Source organism: Salvelinus namaycush, chromosome 10 (assembly GCF_016432855.1).
Source record: "Salvelinus namaycush isolate Seneca chromosome 10, SaNama_1.0, whole genome shotgun sequence".
NCBI classification, from domain to species: domain Eukaryota; kingdom Metazoa; phylum Chordata; class Actinopteri; order Salmoniformes; family Salmonidae; genus Salvelinus; species Salvelinus namaycush.
In genome coordinates, this window is record NC_052316.1 from 12,543,640 (window position 1) to 12,571,348 (window position 27,709).

The following is a 27,709-nucleotide window of genomic DNA, read 5'->3' on the forward strand; positions in this document are numbered from 1 at the left end:
CTTAATATCCCGGGAAACAATTTGCTAAATTACACATTATAAAAATGAGTTAATAGCATTTTCTTTTGCCTTTTTTCACCCCCTCTTTTTTCTAGGTTGTAAAATATGAATTCTAATTGCAAACCAGATGCAACTTTGTACTGTGAGGAAAAACAGAAAAATAAATTGTTTATATGCTGGAAATATACTTGTTACCATTCCTTTAGATATTGTTTGCCTTATGGAAACCAATGTGCTTCCTAAAATGGAGCCTTAGTGAATGTATAGAAATGTGCCTTTTGTGTTCAGTTGAATGCAGAAGAGAACATATTTGATACTTAGTCCTTTTTAAATGAACACATTGATACAGTATGTGTTAATAAATAAATACAATGCATAAATTGTGAATGTCTTTCTCCCTTTCACTGGAACAGTGTACCACAGGAGACTTATCTGTCCTGAGATGTTTGCAACAAGATGAGAGCCTCAGCAGTAGCTTGACTTTTAACCTCAACATCCATATTTTAAGTAGTTAAAGGAGTACTCTTTTCAGCCAGTCTTTCTAAAAGTAGTTTACAACATATCTGTGACTAAATATAATATTTATTGCGCTATCCAGATTATACATTTTGATAATTTCCCAAGTATCTCTCTGAGCCTCCTAGGATTAATTAGGAGCCACTATCGCTCAGTACTTGGCAAGTGGAAATGTTTTATGTTGGGGGCCCATAAACTCTTTCGTGTGCAAAATAATTATTCAGAAATATGTTAAATAGACAAATGGATTTCCCAATATAATCAAAGAGAATACTTTAACAGTCAATGTGATTAGATTCCAGTGTTCTTTCAACTATCTACGACAACACTTTGGAGATTTATTTTGTCGTAAATATCGGTCTGGACTGTCAGGCATGTTTGTTTTGCACAATCTAAGGAATTAAAAGGCTGTTATTGTAAATAAAAATGTGTTAACTGACTTGCCTAGTTAAACAAGTTCATAATCCTTTCAGTTGCCAGCTACACAGCCATTGAGCTACAAAATATAACGTGAAAGAGTATTTAATGGTGCATGGTAAATATGTCTATATGAGCAGTAGTTTAAATATTTAAATTGTGAAATTATTTGGGACCTCTAAGGGGGGGTGACGCAATCAGCAAGAAGTAAATTGCCGCGTCCATGTGCTAGTTGGAATTATGGAACTCCGATTTGCTATCTGGTTGTAGTTATACACGTGCTGCGTTCAAAAACTTAAGTCGGACATTTCAGTGTTCCGACTAGCACGTGAACGCGGCATTTATTCTCAGCGTTGTACGTAGCAGAGCCATATGACTCTGGTACGTAGTAGCTGCAAAGACGGAAGAGGAAACGAGACACCCCACTCCCTGTTTCAATGAAAGTCAACTAGACCAGACCAAGTTGCTATTACATCCGTGTCTATGGGAGACACACCCAGTTAAGTAGACCGGAACTGACATTTTTTTCCAATGGTAAACTGCCTGCGTGAACTGTCTTCATTTATCCACCATCTTTGGTAGCTGCTCCACGTCTCACTGCTGGCCTTGCATTGCCGCCGGTGAATCCGAACTGGAAGATGGCTGCGGTGGAACGTCCCCCAGTCAAGGAAGGGGTCCGGATAGCTTTACTCTGTTTCTGTTGGTACACTGTTAGTTCGGGAGGTAACGTCGTTAACAAAATTATTCTAAATGGATTCCCTTATCCTGTCACCGTTTCGCTCTTTCATATACTCTCAATCGTCGTCTTCCTTCCTACGTTGTTGAAGGCATGGGGAGTCCCGAAAACAGAAGTACCAACTATATACTACAAATGGTATATTCTCCCTTTAGCTTTTGGGAAATACTTCGCTTCTGTGTCTGCCCACTTCAGTATATGGAAGGTACCTGTTTCCTACGCACACACTGGTAAGACTTGTACGAGCTCTGAATCATTGGTTGACGTTTTAACTAACGGAATGTTAGCTCGCAACATTAGCAAATATTTGTATAATGCTTTAGCTTGCTAGCAACGACATCGATTGCTGTCTTGTCCTGGTCAATTTAGGCAAGCTTTGTTTAAGTCACTTGACGATTAGCCAAGGAGCTTGCGTCCTCCCTTACTTACCAACATACTGGGTTTGTTTGAATACCTTTTTGTTTGGGGGAGGGGCCTACCTCAACTCCTTCACTTTTGAAAGGAACCTCGGACTCCTACTCCTTCGAGTCGCTATACGTCGATAGGAAATGTACATTCTGAAACCCTTACATTGTACTTATGTTTGTCCTCTTTTGCATGCCTTTCTTTGTTCGCTTAAATTGATATTTTTTTATAAAACGTTAATCAAATACAACCACCGACTGTTTCCTCTTGCTGTTACTTTAAGATGGCAACTTGGCGCGAATGCGCATGTGCCAATTGAATCTCAACAAGGAAACGGTCGGTGCTTCACCTTTCCAGACTGGGTCGTCACTAGTTACCACAGCCACAAAGTCATAAATCCTGGCAATTTTTTAAACAATTTATCTTCTTTAAAATCGGATTTTAAACCGAACCCGAATTTTAACCACTGTTAACTTTATGCCTAAATCTAACCTTAAATTAAGAACAAAAAGCAAATGTTTGTGTTTATGAATTTCTAGCCAATTTTGACTTTCTGGCCATGGTCACTAGTGGGAACCTGACAGCTCAGAAACGTGCCCTCGGCAACACTTCATGACAATCCCTTTGTATTATACCATTCACTTCCTAATTAGCTAGGTACCTAATGTATGATGTAAGCCTTTATAAAGTTTAACAGTAACTCATTGCTTTCTTACCTCAGTAACTGACACGTATAGCTATGGTTGACGCAGGGTCATAAGTTTATGCTGCAATAAGTTCCACGTTTTGTGTTGACCAGGGGTGTATATGTGAAGCATGAGACACAATGAGACTTAAACTCTTGGTGTGTAGCACAATCGCATGGGCTCTTAAGTCTTTAAACCATTGTATCTCAAAAGTCATGCTCCTTACCTTTTGTAACCTATGCTTGTCCAACTCAAGCCCTTGACCTCAATGTCAAGCACTGAACAGGATCCTTTTATCTATTTTCTTTGTTTCTTTTCACTCCACAGTCAAAGCCACAATGCCTATATGGGTTGTGTTGTTATCAAGGATTATCATGAAGGAGAAGCAAACCACAAAAGTGAGTAACTCAGAGAATTGATAGTGTACAAGCTGCTTTTAAATATATTTTGTCCAAGCAATGGTGATGTGGCACAATGTGAGCCTGTCTGTTGGCTCATATTACTGCCAGCCTTGCAGGTGTATTTGCAGGTTGCAGCGTTGAGGCAAGAAAAAAACGCATCCTGTTAACACTGCAAATAGTGCACAATAAAAAAGCTATTTACAGTGCATTCAGAAAGTATGCAGACCCCTTGACCTTTTTATTCTAAAATGGAATAAATAATTTCCCCCCCTCATCAATACCCCATAATGACAAAGCGAAACAGGTTTTTAGATATTATTGAGAATGTATTGAAAATAAAAAACATACCTTATTTACATAAGTATTCACAACCTTTGCAATGAGACTTGAAATTGAGCTCTGGTCCATCCTGTTTCCATTGGTCATTCTTGAGATGTTTCTACAACTTCATTGGGAGTCCACCTGTGGTAAATTCAATTGAATGGACATGAATTGGAAAGGCACACACCTGCCTATATAGGTTCCACAGTTGACAATGCATGTCAGAGCAAAAACCAAGCCATGAGGTCGAAGGAATTGTCCGTAGAGCTCCCACACGGAATTGTGTCTAGGCACAGATCTGAGGAAGGGTACCAAAAATGTTCTTCAGCATTGAAAGTCCCCAAGAACACGGTGGACTCCATCATTCTTAAATGGAGGAAGTTTGTAACCACAAAGACTCTTCCTAGAGCTAGCCGCCCGGCCAAACTGAGCAATCAGGGGAGAAGGGCCTTGCTCAGGGAGGTGACCAAGAACCCGATGGTCACTCTGACAAAGCTACGGAGTTCCTCTGTGGAGATGGGAGGACAACCATCTCGGCAGCACTCCACCAATCAGACCTTTTATGGTAATAAATTAAGGTTAAATAAAATAGCAGAGTGGCCAGGCAGAAGCCAGTCCTCAGTAAAAGGCACATGAGAGCCCACTTGGAGTTTGCCAAAAGGCACCTAAATGACTCTCAGACCATGAGAAACTAGATAATCTGCTCTGATGAAACCATGATTGAACTCTTTAGCCTGAATGCCAAGAGTCACGTCTGGAGGAAACCTGGCACCATCCCTACGTTGAAGCATGGTGGTGGCGGTATCATGCTGTGGGGATGTTTTTCAGCGGCAGGGACTGGGACTAGTCAGGATCGAGGGAAAGATGAACGGAGCAAAGTACAGAGAGATCCTTGATGAAAACCTGCTCCAGAGCGCACAGGACTTCAGACTGGGGCGAAGGTTCACCTTCCAACAGGACAATGACCCTCAGCACACAGCCAAGACAATGCAGGAGTGGCTTTGGCGAAAAGTCTCTGAATATCCTTTAGTGGCCCAGCCAGAGCTCGTGAAGAGGGCACAACAAAACCTATTCCCCCTCAGGAAACTGAAAAGATTTGGCATGGGTCCTCAGATCCTCAAAAAGTTCTACAGCTGCACCATCGAGAGCATCCTGACTGGGGGCATCACTGCCTGGTATGGCAACTGCTCGGCCTCCGCCAGCAAGACACTACAGAGGGTAGTGCTTACAGCCCAGTACATCACTGGGGCCAAGCTTCCTGCCATCCAGGACCTCTATACCAGGCGGTGTCAGAAGAAGGCCCTACACATTGTCAAAGACTTCAGCCACCCCAGTCATAGACTGTTCTCTCTGCTACCGCACGGCAAGCGGTACCGGAGCGCCAAGTCTAGGTCCAAAAGGCTTTTCAACAGCTTCAAACCCCAACCATAAGACTCCTGAACAGCTAATCAAATGACTACCCAGACTATTTGCATTGCCACCCCCTTTTACGCTGCTGCTATTCTCTGTTTATTTTCTATGCATAGTCATGTGAACTCTACCTACGTGTACATATTACCTCGACTAACCGGGGTACATTGACTCTATACCAGTACCCCCTGTATATAGCCTCACTATTGTTATTTTACTACTTATTTGTTTTTTTTTACTGATCTATTTTTTTTTTTTACTTAACACGTATTTTTCTTAACTGCGTTGTTGGTTAAGGGCTTGTAAGTAAGCATTTCACTGTAAGGTCTACACCTGTTGTATTCGGCGCATGTGACAAATACTATTTTGTTTGACTTGAACCCTATCGAAGATCTCTGGAGAGACCTAAAAATAGCTGTGCAGCAACGCTCCCCATCCAACCTAACAGAGCTTGAGAGGATCTGCAGAGAAGAATGGGAGACACTCCCTAAATACAGGTGTGCCAAGTTTGTAGAGTCATACCCAAGAAGGCTCAAGGCTGTAATCGCTGCCAAAGGTGCTTCAACAAAGTACTGAGTAAAGGGTCTGAATACTTATGTAAATGTGATATTTTTTTTAATACATTTTCTAAAATTTCTAAACCTGTTTTTGCTTTGTCCTTATAGGGTATTGTGATGAGGGGGGAAAAACAATTTCATCAATTTTAGAATAAGACTGTGGAAAATGTCAAGGGGTCTGAATACTTTCCGAATGCACTGTATGTGCCACAGCCATTTAGAGGGTGGGTTCAATGTGATGACATGTCCCACAAACAAATTAGCAAAACAACTGCATGCGTATGGATGGTAATTGTTTCAACCATACTTTTTGACTTTGGCCTACTTTCTCTTTTGCACTCTTGTCCTGTGCCTGTCTCAGGTGTACGTATCTCTCATCCCCATCATCGGCGGAGTGCTTCTGGCCACAATGACAGAGATGTCCTTTGATGTATCTGGGTTAGTCAGTGCTCTGGCCGCCACACTCTGCTTCTCACTGCAAAACATATTTTCCAAAAAGGTATGTCTTACCAGTTGGCACCCTTTGAAAAGGACTATTGTTTGTGTTGTTAGATGATGGATACAAGTATAGCACATTTTGAACTTAGGAGGACCTTTGAATGAAGTATGTGTTTGAGCAGAGGTTGTAGAATAAGTTCAAGACGTTTTCCTTTTAATAGAATACTGTATTATTTGAAGTAAAAGCACTCCTTGCAATATTCAAGTGAAGACATAATAGACATCACTCATACTAAACATGAAAACACACAAAAGGAAAACTCAAGGGCAAGGCCTATTCGTATGAAGCCTTGTTAATCCTTGCAATGCATTTGCATATTACATACTGTAGATGTGCTGTGTCATCTGTCCTACATGTTCCTGCTGTTTTTAAGTGTTCTCCCTTAAACCAATATTTGAGAAGGACATACACTCACCGGCCAGTTTATTAGGTACATCACCCCATTTATGAAAATTGATTTCTCCTACAGACAGGAGTCAGGTGGCCGTGGCTTGCTATATAAAGCAGGCATCGAGGCATTCAGTTACTGTTCGATTGAACATCAAAATGAGTGACCTAAGGGACTTTGAGCATTGCATGATCGTCAGTGCCAGACGCGCTGGATCCAGTATCTCAGAAACAGCCGCCCTCCTGAGCTTTTCACGCACAACAGTGTCATCAAAGATTTACAGAGAATGGTGCGACAAACAAACAAACATCCAGTCAGCGGCAGTCCTGTGGGTGAAAACAGCTCGTTGATGAGAGGTTGAAGGAGAATCGTGCAAGTTAACAGATGAGCCACAAACAGACGAATAATGGGGCAGTACAACAGAGGTGTGCAGAACGCATCTCGGAACACACAACTCGTCTGTCCTTGTCACGGGTGGGCCATTACAGCAGACGACCACACTGGTTTCCACTCCTATCAGCTAAAAACAAGTGAGCACGCGATCACCAACACTGGACAATTGAGGAGTGGAAAAACATTGCCTGGAACATGACAGCGAGTTCAGTTTACTTGATTGACCTGCGCATTCCCCAGACCTCAACCCAATAGAGCATCTTTGGGATGAGATGGAACGGGCTGTTCACAGCATAAACTAGATGGGTGTACCTAAAACTAGTCGGTGAGTGTATTTACCCCATAGCACATTACTCTGTGACGTGTTATGAATGACTTGATATTACTAACCCTGCAGTCAAATTACTGTAATAATTTGTAGTGTTAGACTTATATACAGGGATGTCTTGTTAATTACCAACTGCTTAGTTACCTGTCTCTCATACTTGTTGATGAAGAAAAGCATCCAACCGACAAGGAGTTTGTGACCTCTGAATTTCTAACGATGTGCGTTTTGTCTTGCTTTGAGGTGTATTTTTCTGCTCACTTGATTTCTAACGCATCGATCAGTCAGATTACGTTTCGGTACACTAGAAGCACATTCATTTCCATTGGAACGCTGCGTTTACCTTGCAGCACTGCAGAGGCAGTCGCGGTGCGTTCTGTGCGGTGCATACTTTGGATTTATCCAGCGTATGCATCAAATTGTATGCGTAGACTTGACAGAAATAGGAGCAGAAGGTGAATGTTAAACTTTTGTTGCACACACATTAACAATTTTGGATTACATAATGGAAAAGGTTTGACTGCATAATGTATTACGCAGAATTGATGCAATGACACTGTCGGTCTGATCGAGGCGTAAGGGCAACACAACAGTTGTTTTCTGCCTAAGAAATAACAAGGGCCATGAATGAATAACCATTTCTTTTTAGGTGCTGCGGGACACGAGGATGCACCACCTGAGACTTCTCAACATACTGGGCTTCAATGCTGTTTTCTTCATGGTGCCTACTTGGGTTCTGGTGGACCTCTCCTCATTCTTGGTTGAGGGGGATTTTGTGAGTTAAAAAAGGATAGGATACATTTTTCAGTTTCGTAAAGTGTATGCGCAGGTTCATACATTACGCATCAACTAATATGGTCTAATTGTTGTCCAGCTTATAAGATAGTGTTTCATCTACTGCTTATAGTGTATGTCCGTCTTATATCCACATTATATATATTCACAAGTCTACAGGATGTCACACAGTATGTACCATAAATTTGTTATCCATTTCCTTTGCCTAATCCTCAATATACCTTCACACACAACAAAATCTCTAGTATCCGGTTGCCTTTTGTTCAATTGTCACATTGAGACCACAACCTGGATATATTCTATTTTCCTAGAAAGTCATGACTAAATCCATTGTTCTCTCCAAATATCCAAGTAATAATTTCCTCCCTCTGCATAACCCCTCCAGACAGGCATGTCTGAATGGACCGGCACCTTCCTTTTACTCCTCGTCAGCGGCTTTTGTAACTTTGCTCAGAACGTCATCGCCTTCAGCGTCCTCAACCTGGTCAGCCCGCTGAGCTACGCTGTGGCAAACGCCACCAAGAGGATCATGGTCATCAGCATATCGCTCCTGATGCTGCGTAACCCAGTCAGCTCCACCAACATCATGGGCATGATGACGGCCATTGTGGGCGTCTTCCTGTACAACAAGGTGACTCCCTCTGACACGCTTACATATACTTTTTTTGACATTTATCCAGTCAATACAATCGCTTCTTTCACCTACGGTGGGTAAACCACTCGCATATCACAATTATTGCAATGTAAACCTTGAATATAGTCGCTATCTGCACAATCAGTGCTACTAAGAAAGAAGCGCATTTGTGCATCTGCATGCTTAATGCTGAGTTTGATTTAATTGTTCATCTATTTCATGAACTAAGTTTAATTAGTTGTTGGTGACCAACATGTTGGAAATGTTCAGACACTATTGTACTATGCGGCGCGAAGTCTGTAGAGCAAAATGTTTTTTGTCATCTCAGATGCAAATTCTATAAATACCCAACATCCTATGCATATACTCCTCACACCTTGCAATTTTGATATTTAAACTCACACGACAGTCTTACATTGTATTAAAAGACAACCAATTGTGCTTGTTGCCGCCATGGTGCTTGCTCTGCGCTGCATGCGGGGAGGGGAGTTTCAGTGGATCTGTAAGATCCTCTGAATTCCTCCCCCGCTGAGGAAAGTTTACATGCAACTTTATAACTACATAGAACTTTGTTAAATCACACAATAGTAATTTACATCAATGTGTATTTTTGTGATTCTTTGTTATATGCTATGCTAAGCTATTCACTTCTTCACTGCCAACAGGCGAAATATGACGCCAATAAGGAAGCTAAGAAGAAGCTGCTGCCCTCCTCCAAGCAGGACACAATGTCCTTCGACAATTTGGGACTGGACAAGACGCAGCCCAATGGTTCAGTGCCTTTCTCCCAAGGCTCAGACATTCAGTATGGTCGAAGCAACGTGCTGACCGACCACTTCCAGTACAGCCGGCAGGCCTACACAATGAACTACGGCGCCTCCAACCACCAGTATGTGGTTTAGGCTGGTGGATGCCTACATGGACATATTGTAAAAAGAAAGGAAGGCAAGTACTGTCGTATTGGCGGGAGAGGAAAGTATCAATCGCGAGTTGGCCAGCGTTTTGTCCCAAAAATGTTCTCCTAACATATTTTCTTCACCTCTGCGTGTTTTATTTATTTTGATATGAACACTTAAAGATAGTTCAGTCCAAATCAAAGTTTGTCAGATGTTTTCAAACCTTTAAAAGTAATCTGACATTGAGATAAGCCCACGTCAACTCTTGTAGATCAAGCTGTATGTCTCAATCATAAATGAATGAGAAAGATTGGCACCATCTAATTTCATCATTTTTTTATGGTGTCAATATTTCCAGTTAATTTGGGATTGAGGGATACCATTGGATCTACTTGGAACATGGACTCATCTGACATGTTGATTTTGGAGTGAAGTTAAAGATGCAGTACAGGATCTGAAGCACATATTATACGAATTGAAAACGTTTTTTTGCAGGACGTAACATATCATACGAAATAGTTGACGTAGTCCACAATTTACGAGGACGCATTTTGGCTCGTGATCACTACTTTCAAAACTACTGGCTGAAATTTGCTTGCTGAGGGAAGGGATGTTGCTGTATTCTTTTTACTGTGGAAGCTTGCTAATGTGGTAATAATTGTTACTGTAGCCACAATGGCATAGGTCCAAATAAATTGAACAGAACTTTTACTGTATATCAAAGACCATGAAATGTTTTGAATTAATTACCATGACTGTAATGCTTTGAATCAGGCTTGCACTCAGTTATATTGACCCCAATTTTATCAGAGAAGACCTGATCATTTTACACTTTTGTGTTTTTGCAGAGATTGGCAACATTTTCGTCCTATACATGTAAAAACGTTTGCCCAGAAAACATTTTCTTGTTGGTCTTTAACTAGTGATGGAGGCATGGCATGAAAATGTATGTAAACGATCGTAGTTACAGATAAATTGAGAATCTTTCATTCTGTGATTCCATATTTACATTTTAGTTATTTAATCAATTCATATCTGATCTGGTAAAAGCTTTGTAATATGGGGTTACATGGGTCAAGTAACTGAGATGCACCTAGTTTTGTGGCAGACCAACTTGGATCAGGTATAAAAGTCAGTAGACTCCACATGCTTTTGCCGGTTTGTCATTTTTCTTCCCAATATTCACACTTAAAATCGTCAGATTGAGGAATAGTAATTTAGCCTACAGGGAAGAGCTGTTTTTCAAAGCTAATGTGGAGCACCTGAACTAGTTAACTGGTTAAGGTTTGCACATGGTAAATAAATGAAAGATGTGACAGAGAGACTGTGACTAACTCTTGTGTGGAAGCTCTATTATAGTGTACAGCTGGAGAACGGATGGTAATAATGTTATTAACCCCATTAACTTAAACGTTATACTTGTTGAATATAAAATTCATATTCTTCTAGTCTACATTTTTCATTTGAGTTTGCTTGTTTCAATTTGTTGCAGAACATTCCAGCATTGTAAGTGGACAATTTCTTTGCTGTTTCCTAACTGCAGGGATGTTCGCTCTGACTGTATTTATTGCATGTCTAGCGACTAATGTATATTGGGCAGCAACAAACTACTATTTTGGGCAGCAACAAATGTTTGCTGTTTACCATCAATACAAATAATAGCATTTATTTGGATGTCTTCTACGGTATGTACTGAATAGCACATAGTTCTGGTTGGCTGCACAGAGATGATCCAGGTGTATTTACACATTTGTAGAACTGTGTATGTATGAGCTTGTGTGGAATTCTCAGGTAGTTCCAAGCGTATTTCATATTCCATTTAATGAAGCTCCCGTATCATTTGGTTCAGTAGGTTTGGTCTGGTTACGTAATGAAATTCATACTGGCGTGGTGATTAGGCTATAGAGATTTTAGTACATGTGACTAACTTATGCCTGTTATCTGCATGTCCTCATGAATTTAGAGTTTTGAATTTACCTGTCATCTATTGGATAGTGTTAAAGTAAACAATAATTTGTAGAAATCCAATGACAGTGGATAACTTCAATATTAGGGTTTGATTTCACCTTGGCTTATAAAGTATGGAAGATCAAATGTTGGAGCCATGATTGGATACTTCTAAATCCCATTTGTCACCTTTAACATGTAGTAAAATTTGAGCCCATTGTATTATTTTGCGACCTATTTTTTTTTATTACTGTGCTGACATTCTGTTAAACTGTCTCAAGCTTTCCTCTTAAATCTATGGTTGAGTTTGTCACGTCCTGATGCGAGATGCCAAATGAAAGAAGCTACGTGGCTCAAGTCAATATTTATTGGTCGCTTACACACTTATCGCAGGTGCAGTGAAATGCTTATGTTTCTGGCTCCAACAATGCAGCAATATCTAGCAATACAATAACAATACACACATCCCCCCCCCCCCGAAGGATTTTGACTCATCTTAAAAGGCTTGTGTGACGCAGTAGCACGGAATGATGGAATCTGATGTATATGTTTAATGTAAAGCCTAATATTTGACTGTACAGTAAGCTAAATAACATTTTGAACATGTGATTTAGAGAAACTATTTTCGTTAAATCTGGGATGGCATTTGAGGTTATGACGTTATTTACTGGAATGTACATTTAGCTGTGTGGGGGTTTGCTTTGTAAAAGTTGTATAAATTACATTTTTCCTGTTTTTAAAGGATCTTGAAAAACAGATTTTTTTTTACTGAAACAATGTTTATAGATTTTTATTTATGGTGTCTAGGTACAGAAAAGTGTACATAAGTGCAACCATGCACAGTCTTGTCTGCTTATGTTTTTAGATGTAAATGTAAAAAGAAATAAATGCATTGTGAAATGAATATGACTTTCACTGACTTTGGACAGGTGGGTGCTTACATTGGCAAGTCCAAAATCCCAAATATATTACTATAACTTAAGTACTATTGTTATAGTTGACATTAATTCTAATGATATATTTTATGTTCAATAAATTGTTTTCAATTGTTTATAATAATCAGGACTAGTATGAACTTTAACTCAACTCTACAGCCTATCCAATGTAAAGCTAGTGCTACCTCGGATCAAGAACAGACTTCTTTTTACGAGATCTCAATATTCCCCCTCCATTTCTTACTTTCAGGCACGTCATGGGTATTTGAATATTGCTTGGATGAGGACAATGGAGTATCACCATATGAGTCATACTACCCATAAATCATAGCAGTCAAATAAGGAAATGGTTCCAGTTGTTTTTCCACCATTTATTTTCCCATAGGGGATTTTAGAAGCTGTGTTTCTTATAGGCTTACCCTGGTGTGACGTTTTGATAACCGTGTAAATCTCTCTAGGACAACGTGATTTTTATCAACATATTCACCTGTATTTACCCCCCCCCCCCCCCCCCCCCAAATGCTAATGTGGTTATCATAAAGAATTACAAATGCCATGTTGATCTGGACAAGATTGCCGAATCAAGGCAAAGGTAAGAATCTCTGGATTAACTATCTGTTAGCTAAATTTGGTAATGAATAAATTGTCTAAATGTCTTTAAATTGACCATTCTGTCTTGTGCAAGTTTTAAATTGACATATTGCTTGTTAGCAAAGGTGTCAGCTAGAGATGACGTGCAAGAGATTGCAGAGATTTGTAGTCTCTCGCATGATGTCCACTTTGATGCTAATTAGCATTTGTCGAATTTGAGAGTAAATAAAGCCAAGATCTATTGATAAAAGTAATCTGGTCCGAGAGAGATTTACATGGTTATCACGCTAGGGTAAGTCTACATGAAACAGCCCTTTATTTTTTTAAGTGTTTCTAAAATTACCTGTTGAAAAAACAATTGGAACCATTTCCCTGTTTGACTGCTAGGTTTTGTGGGTATTATGACACCTCCCCTGTGGGGCTCTATAGGGCTTTGTATTGGTAGAAATAGCTCCACCTTGCCTTCTGATGTCCAATGTTAACTGTGCCATAGGGGCTAGGGCACAAGTCAAACTCATTCCACAGAGGGCCAAGTGTCTGCAGGTTTTTGCTCCTCCTTTGTACTTGATTGATGATATAAGGTCACTAATTAGTAAAGAACTCCCCTCATCTGGTTGTCTAGGTTTTAATTTAAAGGAAAAAACAAAAACCTGCAGACACTAGGCCCTCAAAGGAAGGAGTTTGACACTCCTTGGCTAGAGCTATGGACTTTCCGTCACATTTCTCTAACAAACTATTACACAAAGACTTGGGCTGCTCCCATTTGGAAAAGTAATATATGGCCTTATATATCAAAGAACGTGACATATTTGAAAATATGTATTTAAATAACGTACATTTCGCACCCCCCTTACAAAATTCTGTGGTGAAAAAAGTACCTAATTGTCATACTTTAGTAAAAGTAAAGATACCTTAATAGAAAATGACTTAAGTGAAAGTCACCTGGCAAAATACTACTTGAGTAAAAGTCTAAAAGTTTTTGTTTTTAAATATACTTAAGTATCAAAAGTAAATGTAACTGCTAAAATATACTTAAGTATCAAAAGTAAAAGTATAAATAATTTCAAATTCCTTATATAAGCAAACCAGACAGCACAATTTCCTTTTTTTATTTTTATTGACGGATAGCCAGGGGCACACTCCAACACTCAAACATAATTTACAAGTGAAGCATGTGTGTTTAGTGAGTCCACCAGATCAGAGGCAGTAGGGATGACCAGGGATATTCTCTTGATAAGTGTGTGAATGGACCATTTTCCAGTTCTGCTAAGCATTCAAAATGTAACGAGTACTTTTGGGAGTCAGGGAAAATGTATGGAGTAAAAAATACATTATTTTCTTTAGGAATGTAGTAAAATAAAAGTTGTCAAAGCTGCAACCACGCCCCAGTTCTCATTGATGGCATTGAGGTGGAGCGTGTGCCCAGCTTCAAATTCCTGGGTGTCTACATCTCCGGGGACCTCTCCTGGACCCTCAACACCTCAACCCTGGTCAAAAAGCCACAGCAGCACCTGTACTTTTTGAGGAGGCTGAAGAAGGCCTGCCGGTCTCTCAAGATCCTGGTGAACTTTTACCGCTGCACGGTCGAGAGCATTCTGACTAACTGCGCCACAGTGTGGTTACGCGGATGCTCCGTGGCCGACCGGAAGGCCCTGCAATGGGTGGTGAAAACCGCCCAGCACATCACTGGTGCCCAGCTCCCTGCCATCGTAAACCTCCAGCGCAAGCGGTGTCTGCGTAGGGCGCGAGGCATCATCAGGGACCCTTCACATCCATGCTACAAACTGTTCGCCCTCCTACCATCAGGCAGACGGTACAGGTCTCTACGTTCCCGCACTAGCAGGCTCAAGAACAGTTTCTTTCCAGCCACTGTAACCCTGCTGAACTCTGTGACACAGCACTAGCCATATCCACCCACCCATCGCTTAGTACTGCCTCTCAGGGACCTTGTTGCATTACTCTCTTTGCACTCTTCACTGTACTACTGGACTCTGATATTGCTTTGCAAAGTCTGATTAAGGACATTTTTCAGTTGTACATGTACATGTCTACCTTGATAACCTCATTGCTGCTATCCCTGTATTTCAGTTGCATGCCTCCTTGCACTTTCAATTTGCCTTCATTGCACATTTAGACTTGCCATTTGTACTTGCCATTTGCCTTCATTGCACATTTATACATCCCACTTTATAATATACAATCTATTTAATTGTTTCACTTGTACATTTTTTTTGCACTTCTGGTTAACTAACTGCATTTCATTGTACTGTACTTGTTTAATGTTTAATTATTTTGCTCCTTTGCACCCCATTGTTTCTATTTCTACTTTGCACATTCTTCCACTGCAAATCTACCATTCCAGGGTTTTATTTGCTAGATTATTGAAGTTAGCATTCTGTTAGCTTAGCGCAATTACTGGAAGTCTCCCACAGTAGCCAGCTCCTCTCAAACAGGGAAATAGACCTAACTTCTCCAAAGCTGTGTGGTTGGTCATTTATAGTCTTACAAAGCTATACATAGTAATAAATATTTTATACATTCATTAATTTTACTAATAATCATTTGAAACATTCTATCAACTTCCTCATTCTCTGTCCCGTTGGCACATAGAGATGTACAGAGATCGCAACATTGTATCTGTCTCATTATGGCGTCTGTAAGCACAGGGACAGCGCCATTGAGACAGATGCAACGTTGCAATCTGCTGGTTACTGTACCGGCAGACTTCCAGCAATTGTGCTAAGCTAATGATATGCTAACTTCAATAATCTCCAAACTGCACGCAGAGACATAAAAATGGTATTGATGAGTTCATTGAAATCTCACAGTATCCCTCTAAAAATGTATACCCCATAACAGGGTTGGGGTCAATTTAACTTTTTAACCCCTTATAGTCAGATGGCTAACAAAAAAATCATATGGGTTATGGGGGCAATTAGACAAAATTCAATGTTTGTGGCCAAATCCTCTCAAGTTAACAACTCTAACCATGGATTACAGTTTCTACTTTCAGGGTAAGGAACCATATGACTGACTAAGGTGTAAAAAAGTTAATCCCTTAATTGAATGTATAAATCGGTCATTGCAAATAGGGCATTAATGGTCAAGGATTTCTTATTAAACTGAATCTGATAAGCTTTTCACATAATGGTTTTTCAATTTAAAAAAATATATGTACAGTATCTCTTAATTTATGAGCCCAAACCCAACCCCTAACTGTTCTATGTGCTCTTTATCTTCTATTTGTTGCTTCCACCCACAGATGCTGGCAAGAGTGCTTCCCGGGTGTGGGAACGGCTTACAACAGTAAAATGGCTGATTTAAGAGGTAATGAGAGAAAAACATTTAATGAATAGGATGAAATTAAGTTTTTATTGTTTTGTCTTGTTTGTTCGAATGTTTTATTACCATGGCTACAAGTACCATGACTACAAGTATCACTGAAATATTGCAGGTATTGTGACATAAGGGACATATACAGTGTCTTCAGAAAGTATTCATACCCCTTGACTTTTTCCACATTTTATTGTGTTACAAAGTGGGATTAAAATGGATTTAATTGTCATTTTTTTGTCAACGATCTACAACATTTGTAAAAAAAACGTGAAAAATAAACAAATATCTTAATTAGATAAGTATTGCCATATATTACTTTTTCGTATGGGCTGTTCCACTCTTTAACCTTCTCACAAAGTATACACATTTTTCGGCTGCTTTGAGGAAAACAACACAGAGTCAATGACATGGGCCCCCGCTGCTCACGAAGACTGGGCTCCCGATCTCTGTAGTCAACGTGAGTAGGACCTTCAAACATGTTAACCCTCGCAAGGCTACCAGCCCAGATGTCATCCCAAGCCGCGTTCTCTGAGCATGCGCAGACCAGCTGGCTGGAGTGTTTACGAACATTTTCAACCTCTCAATATCCCAATCTGTCATCCAACTTGCTTCTAGATGCCCACCATTGTTCCTGTACCCAAGCAAACTGAACTAAATTACTATCTGTCATCATGAAGTGCTTTGAGAGGCTAGTCAAGGACCATATCCCCTTCACCATACCCGACACCCTTGACCCATTACAATATGCATACCGCCCCAATAGATCCACAAACGACGCAGTCGCTGTTGCACTGCACATCCCGCTGTCCCGCCTGGACAAGAGGAATACCTATGTGAGAATGCTGTTCATCAACTATAACTCAGCTTTTAACACCAAGCTCGTCACTAAGCTCAGGGCCTTAGGTCTAATCTCCTCCCTGTGTGACTGACTGGCCGACCACTGGTGGTGAGGGTAGCCGACCTGAAATGGTCTCACCACATCAACACCGGGGTGAAGAAGGCGCAACAGTGCCTCTACAACCTCAGGCGGCTGATGAGATTATGGAAGGAACTTCTACAGATGCACCACTGAGAACATTCTGTTGGGCCACATCACTTCCTGGTCTGGCAACTGCACCGCCCTCAACCACATAGCTCTTCAGAGGGTGTTGCAGTCAGCCCAACGCATCACCGGTGGCCTGCACTCCAGGACATTTACAGCGCTCGGAGTCAAAGGAAGGCCAAGAAGATCATTAAGGACCTTAGTCACCTGAGCCATGGACTGTTTACTCGGCAACCGTCTAGCAGACGGAATCAGTACAGGTGCATCAGTGCCAAGACCCAGAGACAAAAAAAACTGCTTCTATTACCAGGCCATCGGATTGTTGAACCGCTATCATCATGTATATCCCCGGCATAGCTCATTCTAATACTTCTACTACTGTACTTTGTATTTGGTTACACTGTTTATACATACTGCATATTTATTTATATACTGGATTCTTGACATAGCTCACTCTAATATATATATATACTGCTGTACATATCATTCTTAGTATATATTGTGTAAATTCTTCTGGTGTACAAATCTGATTTTAATGTCTATGGTACATATGTATAGATTGCATTTTGATTACTGTTACAGTGCTGTTTGGGTTATTAATTTGATTCTTACCTACGTTTTTTTTTTTTGCTGTACTTTTTTACGAATATTTTAATTATTTGATACTTGTTTGACATTTTACTGCATTGTTAGGAGCTAGTAACACAAGCATTTCGCTGCAACTGCTATAACATCTGCTAAACTGTGTATGTACGTGACCAATAAACTTTGATTTGATTTGTACCGGTACATTCCTTTAAAAGGAACGGGTGGAAAGTCCCTCCAGCCGCTTTCACCAATCCAATACTTTTAAATGCATGAGTGGAAGTGAACAAGTGCACACTTCTGGGTGAAGGGTAGAAAATAGAAACACAACCTAGGGGAACTAATCATCTCCCTGGGGATGAGTCCCTCTCTCTCCCATGACCTCCATGACAAAGTTCAACGCCTGTTTTTGAGAGTAACTGCAGTCGCAAGTATAGTTGCTGGACAGTGTTTAGAATTCAGTCCAAAGTTTTGAGAGAAACACTTGGACACATCCTGCTCCTCTGAGGTTGTTTACAACTCTGCAGAAGAGACATCAAAGTGTCTGATGTGAAATGTCTGTTACTTTGCGTTTGTTGCCCCTTCAGGGTATAGAGTAGATCCGGGAGATTAAACTACATCTTGTGCATTAACTGCCTTTGAGCTTGATCCATTAGCCCCTCAAGTGTCTATGGCACAGTAACCTAACGTAACAGGGACAGAATGACGCCTGACAGTGGGTTTTCACCAACAACGAATTCGGCAGGAGAAGTTCTTCCCCCTTTTCATTTTCAATGAGGGAACACAGAGAAATGTGTGGGAGATTGTGGGAAGGTGAGTGGCGAGAACCCTGCTAGCAGAGCGGTAGAAAAGGTTGAGCTCTGCTCTACTTTATGCAAGTTTCAAGAAAATAAAAGTATTGGTGTGATTCGTTGTGAAGGGGAGGCGCCACCTCTGGTCAAAACCCTATTTAAGTGAAGTCCCCACTTCCGTTTTTCAGTGGAAACAGAAGTATCCCTGAACTGGCAACATCCGCTTTCTGCCAACACCGCTAAGGGTGATGACACAGTGACTCTATCAACAAGGGTCTTGGTTAGAGGCTCAGTGCAAACAAAAACTTGTTTTTTTGTGTTTTATACATATTTCCACACTATAAGGTTGGAATAATACTGTAAAATTGTGAAAATTATGTTAATGTCCTTTTAGTGTAAGAGCTGTTTGAAAAGGCTGCCTGAAATTTCTGCCTGTTTGGGTGGGATGCAATTTTGGTCTGCCTGGTGACATCACCAAATAGACCAATAAGAAAGAGAGTTGGAAACCTTTCTGCCAATAGCTAGTTTTCCGTTTGAGCCTCCCCGCTCAGACCAATCCCAGAGAGTCCTAGCAAAATTCTTGCTTGAAGAACTGCTCTTTGCTAAGAAGTTATTTTTGTTAATTTTTGACCATTTTAATTAAAAACAATCACAGTAAGGTACTTAATTGTTATCCGGAAATTATTTGATATTGTGATAAAAACGGCTGCATTGGACCTTTAACCAAGTAATGAACAACCTCTCTGTGGCCACAATGGAGAAAAACAAGGGGTCATCTCAGGCCAACACTAAACAGGCTCAAAACCTGATCATTCTGTAGACCCACTCTTTGCTCATTGATATTACCAATGAACTTAAAAAGTCTGAATTGGTTAGCAGCACTAAACACACCTGGTGTTTATACAACTGATCTCTTTAACTTCACAATGTCATATTTATTGTTTGTGTAATACTTATACATTGCTGTGATTGAGCCAAATGCTTGAGCCCATAGTACTATCTATAATTGAACTGTTACATGGTTCATTTGTTTAATTAATCTACTGTTTTTTAAAGTTATATATTTAAAACAGACGAATTGCCACCCATCATCAATTATATCGACAGAACACATTGTGAAACTGGATATCGGACAACTTGTGGGGAGTATTGGCAAGCTTTGTCCCCCCTGGGTGACGTGGGCGCACTGGGCGACTGTGGCGGGCAGGTGAATTATGTTTTTTATGCAAGGCGCTTCACAGAGGTGTGAATACATGGGTGTTTGTAATGTCTCCTTGGTAGTGGAATGTCCTTTGTGATGATTTTACTGGCAACATGGGTGCTTTGCCTTTGCGACTACTGTAAAACACTTTAGAGAATCTCTGAATCTTACGGAACAAAGTCCTTCTCAGGAGGATGTAGATCCAAGGGTCAAGGATGGCGTTGACCGAGGCGATCCGAATAGCCATCAAATCTGCATGTGAATTCTCTGCCCATGTTATCTGGTTAGAAAATACGCGTACCTACAGCAGAATAAAACGAGATGTTAGGTGTACTGCTTCCCTCTTAGGTAACCTACATGAAAGCATAATATTAAGACAAAACGTTTCTTACCACCAGCGGCGCTGAGCAACCTAAAACAACCACGGAGGTCACCATGAACACCGTCATCATTTGCGCTTCCACACCGGAGGAAAGCGCTTTCCAGCGCGCGCGTGTGCTCCCTCTTGTAACTGGACTTTGGATTTTCCTGCGACGCATTATCAACAGAGTGCCACAAACGGCAAAGTTGAGTACTATCGTCATCAATATCAGTAAAAAACTCACACTGGCATATAAAAACGAATATGTTGCAGGCAGTGTCTTATCAGCCCTCCAGTTGATGAAGCACCACGTTTTGGAGGGCTGACAAATGCTTCCAGCCATGCCCATCACTGGGAGACAACAAAATGCAATGTTGCTGAGATAAATGCAAAACAAGCACTTGCGTGCAAAATGTTGGTCAATTCCCCATCTTTGGTAAGTGTAAGGGCAGCATATCGCGAGGTAGCGCTCAGCAGACATTGCGCATATAATACTTAGCCCAGCCACTCCGAAGAACAGCAACAAAAAGGAATGGAATTCACAAAGGTCAGTATTATCATATAACACATTTTCATTGAGGTAAGTTGCTATAGTGATTGGGCTGGCCAAACAAGTCCCAAGCAGATCCGTAACAGCCAAACCACAAACTAGGGCGAAGAACGCGGAGGATTTGCGCTCCTGCTTAGATCCAGAAAGAGCGGCTATTGCTATTATATTTCCAATGACACCAACTGCAAACATTAATACGGGTACAGCCATCGCTTCTGCTGTCTTGTCAGGCAACGTATGTGTAGAGGAATTACGTGTATCGTTCATGTTTCCAATCCAGAAGTAGGCTATCAAATGCACGCTATTTGTTCTTTTTTAGATAGCCGTTCTTTAGGCTACTTCATAAGTCCATTCAAATCCAAGCAGATACTGCGACAGATGTTTGTCTTGTAAATTCCACGTTTCATGTTTGCTGTTGTTCAATAGCCTAAATTGTCCTCAACCTCGCCAAATGTCCAGTGGATGGAAAAACATGAAAATGCTCTCTTGACTCATATACCCAGCGGGGCGTCTGTGTTGATGTCAACGTCTCATCAGCAAAACCCAGACTGTAGATGGATGGTAAGAAAGAACACTGTATCCTTTTAATGTCCCATCATAACTAACAGTTGTCACTTGACTCGCCAAAAACCCTGCGTAATCTCCGGTGCCACTCTGGGTCAGTATTAACTAAGTTCTCGAGAAAAACATTTAGGCTTCCCCTCAACCAGCCATCATGAGCTTGTTGATTTTTTTTCTCACAAATTATCTGATTTATTCGTGATTTAATTTATCTCATAAATAATTTATTGAAAGGAGTTGTTCTCTTGGTTTTATCCATTCAAATGTCGCAACTTCCAAATTGTGTAAATACCTTGAAGTTAAATGAATAACTAACTATCCCAAAAAACTAAAAACTCACAAAGTCCGTGGTAAGACTCGTCACTTAGCTTTGTCATGGTAGCTACCCAGTAACATGAACACAGTTTATACAAAGCCTGAGTCTCAGCTGTGCACCTCAACCAAAGATGACTGTAAATGGTAGTGAAGTGACATCTATGATGGAAGGAGACAACGTGAACGATGCCAGTGCACTTAGTGCTGTCTCTCTCCCATGCCACTTCTCCATTATTGGATGACTAATTATGTGTTTAGATGGGACCCCATGACCAAGGGTGAATGTCTTAAACACTTGTTAAAAGACAGAATACAACACCTCTGAGAGGGATGACTTCACTGGCACATAACTGGCCTCCTCTTATATACAGTTTATATCAGCAATACACGAAAGTGGCAGGCCTAGCCATAGCACTCAAGTTGGCCTTTTGTATACTGCTCACTCAAGTATTAAAAAGCTGGGTACCACACTGTGGGTCAAATCGTGTTGCTCCTACACACCTGATCTATGCACCCAGTGGAATTCATAAACAGCCCAAACATTTTCAAATTCACCTCAGAACACTTTCTCCTTTAACTGGAAAAAAAGACTTGTATGACAGAAACATAATGTGATGAATGCTTAAGCTGTGACTCTCATTAAAATATGATTTTCTCCTAAAATACCCAGCTAACACATAACGTTCTGAGAACCATCAGTTTCTTAGAGCTTGGTGAAAGTGTGGTTGTTCTATAGTTATTTTGCATACAACCTTCTCACAACTTTCTAGGAATTGTGCAGGTTAGTTTCTTGGCTTTAGAACAAACATTCTTATTTTCTTGGCATCAAATCCAATTTTATTTGTCACATGTGCCGGATACAACAGGTGTAGGTAGACCTACCGTGAAATGCTTACTTACTAGCCTATAAGCAACAATGCAGAGTTGTTTTTTTAAGTAAGAAAATATTTGCACAAAAATACAAAATTATATATTTTTTTAAAGTAACACAATAAAATAACAATATCGAGGCTATACCGGTAATTGAGGTAATATGTACACTTCCGTTCAAAAGTTTGGTGTCACTTAGAAATTTACTTGTTTTTGAAAGAAAAGCACATTTTTTATCCATTAAAATAACATCAAATCGATCAGAAATACAGTGTAGACATTGTTAATGTTGTAAATTACTATTGTAGCTGGAAACGACAGATTTTTTATGGAATATCTACATAGGTGTACAGAGGCCCATTATCAGCAACCATCACTCCTGTGTTCCAATGGCACGTTGTATTAGCTAATCCAAGTTTATCATTTTAAAAGGCTAATCAATCATTAGAAAACCCTTTTGAAATTATGTTAGCACAGCTGAAAACTGTTGTGCTAATTAAAGAAGCAATAAAACTGGCCTTCTTTAGACTAATTGAGTATCTGGAGCATCAGTATTTGTGGGATCGATTACAGGCTCAAAATGGCCAGAAACAAATAATTTTCTTCTGAAAATTCTGAGAATTTTCTTCTGTGCCTTTTGTACCTAGACTTGGTATTTCATTACTTTAACAGAGTGTTTCCTAAAGGTTCAAACAATTAATTTACATTTTGGTAATGTTCTATGAACATTCTCCAACTGGTTTGACATTGGGAATGTTCTCAAATAGTTCAGAGAACGTTAGTTAAAACTTCTTGTCAATAGGGGGGCGCTATTTTCACTTTGGAAAAAATCGTGCCCAATTTAAACGGCCTCGTACTCTATTCTAGATCATACAATATGCATATTATTATTACTATTGGATAGAAAATACTCTCAAGTTTCTAAAACTGTTTGAATTATATCTGTGAGTAAAACAGAACTCATTTGGCAGCAAACTTCCAGACAGGAAGTGAACATTCTGAAAATGGGGCTCTGTTTCAGGGCCTGCCTATTCAACTGGCTTATATTTATCGATATACATACACTTCATACGCCTTCCACTAGATGTCAACAGGCAGTTGGTGGAAGGTGGAATGGGGTGTCTAGCTTGATCTGAGGTCGAACAAGAGCTTTTGGAGTGGCAGGTCAGGAATTTCCTTTCTCTACCAAGGCGCGCGAAGCACCTCGATATTGTCTTCTGATAAGCGTTCGGTTTACATGGCGTATATCTCCGGCTCTGATTTTATTTGATACATGTGATAATAACATCGTAAAGTATGTTTTTTCAACCGAGTTTTATCAGATTATTCAACGTTTATTGGGACTTTTGGAGTTTTCCGTTCTTTGCGTCGAGAGAAAATGGGAACGTCATCAACATTGGCTAGCATTGTGGCGCGAATTCGACAGGAGAAAAAGACATTCTAAAACCAAACAACGATTTATTCTGGACGAAGGACTCCTTGTACAAGATTCTGATGGAAGCTCAGCAAAAGTGAGAACAATTTATGATATTATTTCGTATTTCTGTGGAAAATGTTGATTCCTATTCTCTGCCGTTTTGGCGAGCGCTGTCTCGCAATAACGCAAGCTGTTTGTTATGGTAAAGTTATTTTTAAAAATCTAACACGGCGGTTGCATTAAGAACCAGTGTATCTTTCATTTGCCATACAACAAGTATTTTTATGTAAAGTTTATGATGAGTTCTTTGGTCAGATTAGGTGAGTGTCCAAAATAGCTCCGGACATTCTGGTGAATCGATGCTACATATTCACAATGTATAACCACGGTTTGCAGCTCTAAATATGCACATTTTCGAACAAAACATAAGTGTATTGTATAACCTGATGTTATAAGACTGTCATCTGATGAAGTTGGTCAAGGTTAGTGATTCATTTTATATCTTTTGCTGGTTTTTGCGAATGCTATCTTTGCGGTGAATAAATGCGTTTGTGTGTTTGGCTATTGTGGTAAGCTAATATAATGCTATATTGTGTTTTCGCTGTAAAACACTTAAAAAATCGGAAATATTGGCTGGATTCACAAGATGTTTATCTTTCATTTGCTGTACACCATGTATTTTTCATAAATGTTTTATGATGAGTATTTAGGTATTTCACGTTGCTCTCTGTAATTATTCTGGCTGCTTTGGTGATATTTTTGATGGTAGCTGCAATGTAAAACTATGATTTATACCTCAAATATGCACATTTTCGAACAAAACATAAATTTATTGTATAACATGTTATAAGACTGTCATCTGATGAAGTTGTTTCTTGGTTAGTGACTAATTATATCTCTATTTGGTCGGTTTTGTGATAGCTACCTATGCGGTAGAAACATGGTGAAAATATGCGGTGAGTCTTTGGCTGAGTGGTTAGCTAATAGAAATACATATTGTGTTTTCGCTGTAAAACATTTTAAAAATCGGAAATGATGGCTGGATTCACAAGATGTTTATCTTTCATTTGCTGTATTGGACTTGTGATTTCATGAAAATTATATTATATGATATCCCTGTCCCGTTAGGCTAGGCTATGCTAGTCAGCTTTTTTGATGAGGAGGATCCCGGATCCGGGAGAGAGAAGTGGTAGAGTTAACAAACAATGTTCTTCTTTGGGAAAACCACAAGAAAACTTTAGTAACGTTCAGAGAACTTTCTAAGAATGTTATTAAAAAACATACATTCTGTCCTCAGGACGTTAAAATCCCAGTGCAGTCAAAAACATGATTTCCCTGTATTTTATATATATTGCCACACTATGATGTTGGAATAATACTGTGACATTGTGAAAATTATGATAATGCCCTTTTAGTGTGAGAGCTGTTTGAAAAGACCGCCTGAAATTTCAGCCTGTTTTGATGGGATGGAGTTTGGCCTTCCATGGTGACATCTCAATGTAGTAAATGAGTTAATAGACCAATAAGAAAGAGTTCCTAACCTCTCTGCCAATAACAGCTAATTTTCAGTTTTCCGTCCCCACTCAAACAACAGTCTTAGCTAAATTATTGCTTGAGAAATTGCTCTCTGCCAAGAAGCTATTTTTGAACATTTTAATTGAAAGCAATTACAGTAAGATCCTTAATTGTTTCCCAGAAAAGGCTGCATTGAACCTTTAAGAAAAGTGTACATAAAAAAACACAAAACTTTAGTAACGTTCAGAGACCATTTTAAGAAAGTTATTTAAAACATATACAGTGCCTTCAGAAAGTATTCACACCCCTTGACTTTTTCGATTTAATGTTGTGTTACAGCCTATATTTAAAATAGATAAAATTGAGATTGTGTGTCATGTCCAGACTCAATAAGTATTCAACCCCTTTGTTATGGCAAGCCTAAATAAGTTCAGCTATCACGGTCGTCATAATGAGGAGACCAAGGCGCAGCGTGGTAAGCGAACATAACTCTTTAATAAAAGAGAGAACACTGAACAGAACTAAACAAAACAACAAAACGAACCGTGAAGCAATATGGCTAGTGAAAAACAGGCAACTAAACATAGAATAACAACCCACAAAATACCCAAGGAATATGGCTACCTAAATATGGTCCCCAATCAGAGACAACGATAAACAGCTGCCTCTGATTGAGAACCAATCTAGGCAACCATAGACATATAAACACCTAGACTAGATAAACCCCTAGACATACAAAACCCCCTAGACAATATAAAAACTAAACAAACCACCCTTGTCACACCCTGACCTAACCAAAAAATAAAGAAAACAAAGATAACTAAGATCAGGGCGTGACATCAGCAGTAAAAATGTGCTTAAAAAGTCACATAATAAGTTGCATGGACTCACTCTGTGTGCAATAATAGTGTTTAACATGATTTTTGAATGACTACCTCATCTCTGTACGCCACACATACAATGACTGTATCTGTAAGATCCCTCAGTCGAGCAGTGAATTTCAAACACAGATTCAACCACAAAGACCAGGGAGATTTTCCAATGCTTCGCAAAGAAGGGCACCTATTGGTAGATGGGTAAAAATATAAAAAGCAGACACTGAGTATCCCTTAGAGCATGGTGAAGTTATTAATTACACTTTGGATGGTGTAAAAATACACCCAGTCACTACAAAGATACAGGCGTCATTCCTAACTCAGTTGCTGGAGAGGAAGAAAACCACTCAGGTATTTCACTGAGGCCAATGGTGGCTTTAAACAGTTGCACAGTTTAATGGCTGTGACCAACAACATTGCAGTTACTCTGCAATACTAACCTAAATGACAGAGTGAAATGAAGAAAGCCTGTACAGAATGACAATATTCCATAACATGCATCCTGTTTGCAATAAGGCACTAAAGTAAAACTGCTAAAATGTGGCAAAGAAATTAACTTTACGTCCTGAATACAATCAATCAATCAAATGTATTTATAAAGCCCTTTTTACATCAGCAGATGTCACAAAGTGCTATACAGAAACCCAGTCTAAAACCTAGAGAGGAACCAGGCTCTGAGGGGTGGCCAGTCCTCTTCTGGCTGTGCCAGGTGGAGATTATAAGAGTACATGGCCATTTAAGGCCAGATTGTTCATCAAGATGTTCAAATGTTCAGAGATAACCAGCAGGGTCAAATAATAATCACAGTGGTTGTAGAGGGTGCAACAGGTCAGTACCTCAGGAGTAAATGTCAGTTGGCTTTTCATAGCCGAACACTCAGAGGTTGAGACAGCAGGTGCGGTAGAAAGAGAGAGTCGAAAACAGCAGGTCCGGGACAAGGTAGCACGTCTGGTAAACAGGTCAGTGTTCTCTAGCCGCAGGCAGAACAGTTGAAACTGGAGCAGCAGCATGACCGTGTGGTCTAGGGACAGCCAGGAGTCATCAGGCCAGGTCCTTAGATCTTCAGGGAGGTGAGGGAGCGAGGGAGAAAGACAGAATTAGAGGGGCCAAACTTAAATTCACACAGGACACCAGATAAGACAGGAGAATTACACCAGATATAACAGACTGACCCTAGCCCCCTGGCAGATAGACTGTTGCAGCATAGATATTGGAGACTGAGGCAGGGGTGGGTCGCGGGACACTGTGACCCCATCCAACGATACCCCCGGACAGGGCCAACCAGGCAGGATATAACCCCACCCATTTTACCAAAGCACAGCCCCCACACCACTAGAGGGATATCAACAGACCACCAACTTACTACCCTGAGACAAGGCTGAATATAGATCTCCTCCACCGCACAAGCCCGAGGGGGCACAAAACTGGACAGGAAAAT

The 27,709-nt window shown here is 40.2% G+C and overlaps 2 protein-coding genes across 2 annotated transcripts; one reads left to right on the top strand and one right to left on the bottom strand.

Annotated features, from left to right (window-relative positions):
* Nucleotides 1-1,499: 1,499 nt before the first annotated feature.
* LOC120054688 (solute carrier family 35 member E1-like) lies at nt 1,500-12,235 on the top strand. The gene is made up of 6 exons (XM_039002228.1): nt 1,500-1,899; nt 3,088-3,158; nt 5,811-5,948; nt 7,704-7,829; nt 8,235-8,480; nt 9,149-12,235. The coding sequence occupies exons 1-6, from the start codon at nt 1,572-1,574 to the stop codon at nt 9,383-9,385; spliced, it is 1,146 nt and encodes a 381-aa protein (XP_038858156.1). The 5' UTR covers nt 1,500-1,571; the 3' UTR covers nt 9,386-12,235.
* Nucleotides 12,236-14,139: 1,904 nt separating this feature from the next.
* On the bottom strand, nt 14,140-21,296 carry LOC120054690 (prostaglandin E2 receptor EP4 subtype-like). The gene is made up of 2 exons (XM_039002229.1): nt 20,200-21,296; nt 14,140-20,108 (listed from the first exon to the last, which is right to left on the bottom strand). Exons 1-2 carry the CDS (start codon nt 20,983-20,985, stop codon nt 19,842-19,844), a joined length of 1,053 nt encoding a protein of 350 aa, XP_038858157.1. The 5' UTR covers nt 20,986-21,296; the 3' UTR covers nt 14,140-19,841.
* Between the last annotated feature and the right edge of the window lie 6,413 nt (nt 21,297-27,709).

What these genes read in the sequence shown, in the direction of transcription:
- LOC120054688 (XM_039002228.1), top strand. Translation starts at nt 1,572, where the DNA reads ATGGCTGCGGTGGAACGTCCCCCAGTCAAGGAAGGGGTCCGGATAGCT. An exon ending in TGTTTCCTACGCACACACTG is followed by an intron (nt 1,900 to 3,087) that starts GTAAGACTTGTA and finishes TTCACTCCACAG; the next exon opens with TCAAAGCCACAATGCCTATA. An exon ending in AAAACATATTTTCCAAAAAG is followed by an intron (nt 5,949 to 7,703) that starts GTATGTCTTACC and finishes ATTTCTTTTTAG; the next exon opens with GTGCTGCGGGACACGAGGAT.
- LOC120054690 (XM_039002229.1), bottom strand. Translation starts at nt 20,985, where the DNA reads ATGAACGATACACGTAATTCCTCTACACATACGTTGCCTGACAAGACA. An exon ending in GTTGCTCAGCGCCGCTGGTG is followed by an intron (nt 20,109 to 20,199) that starts GTAAGAAACGTT and finishes ATTCTGCTGTAG; the next exon opens with GTACGCGTATTTTCTAACCA.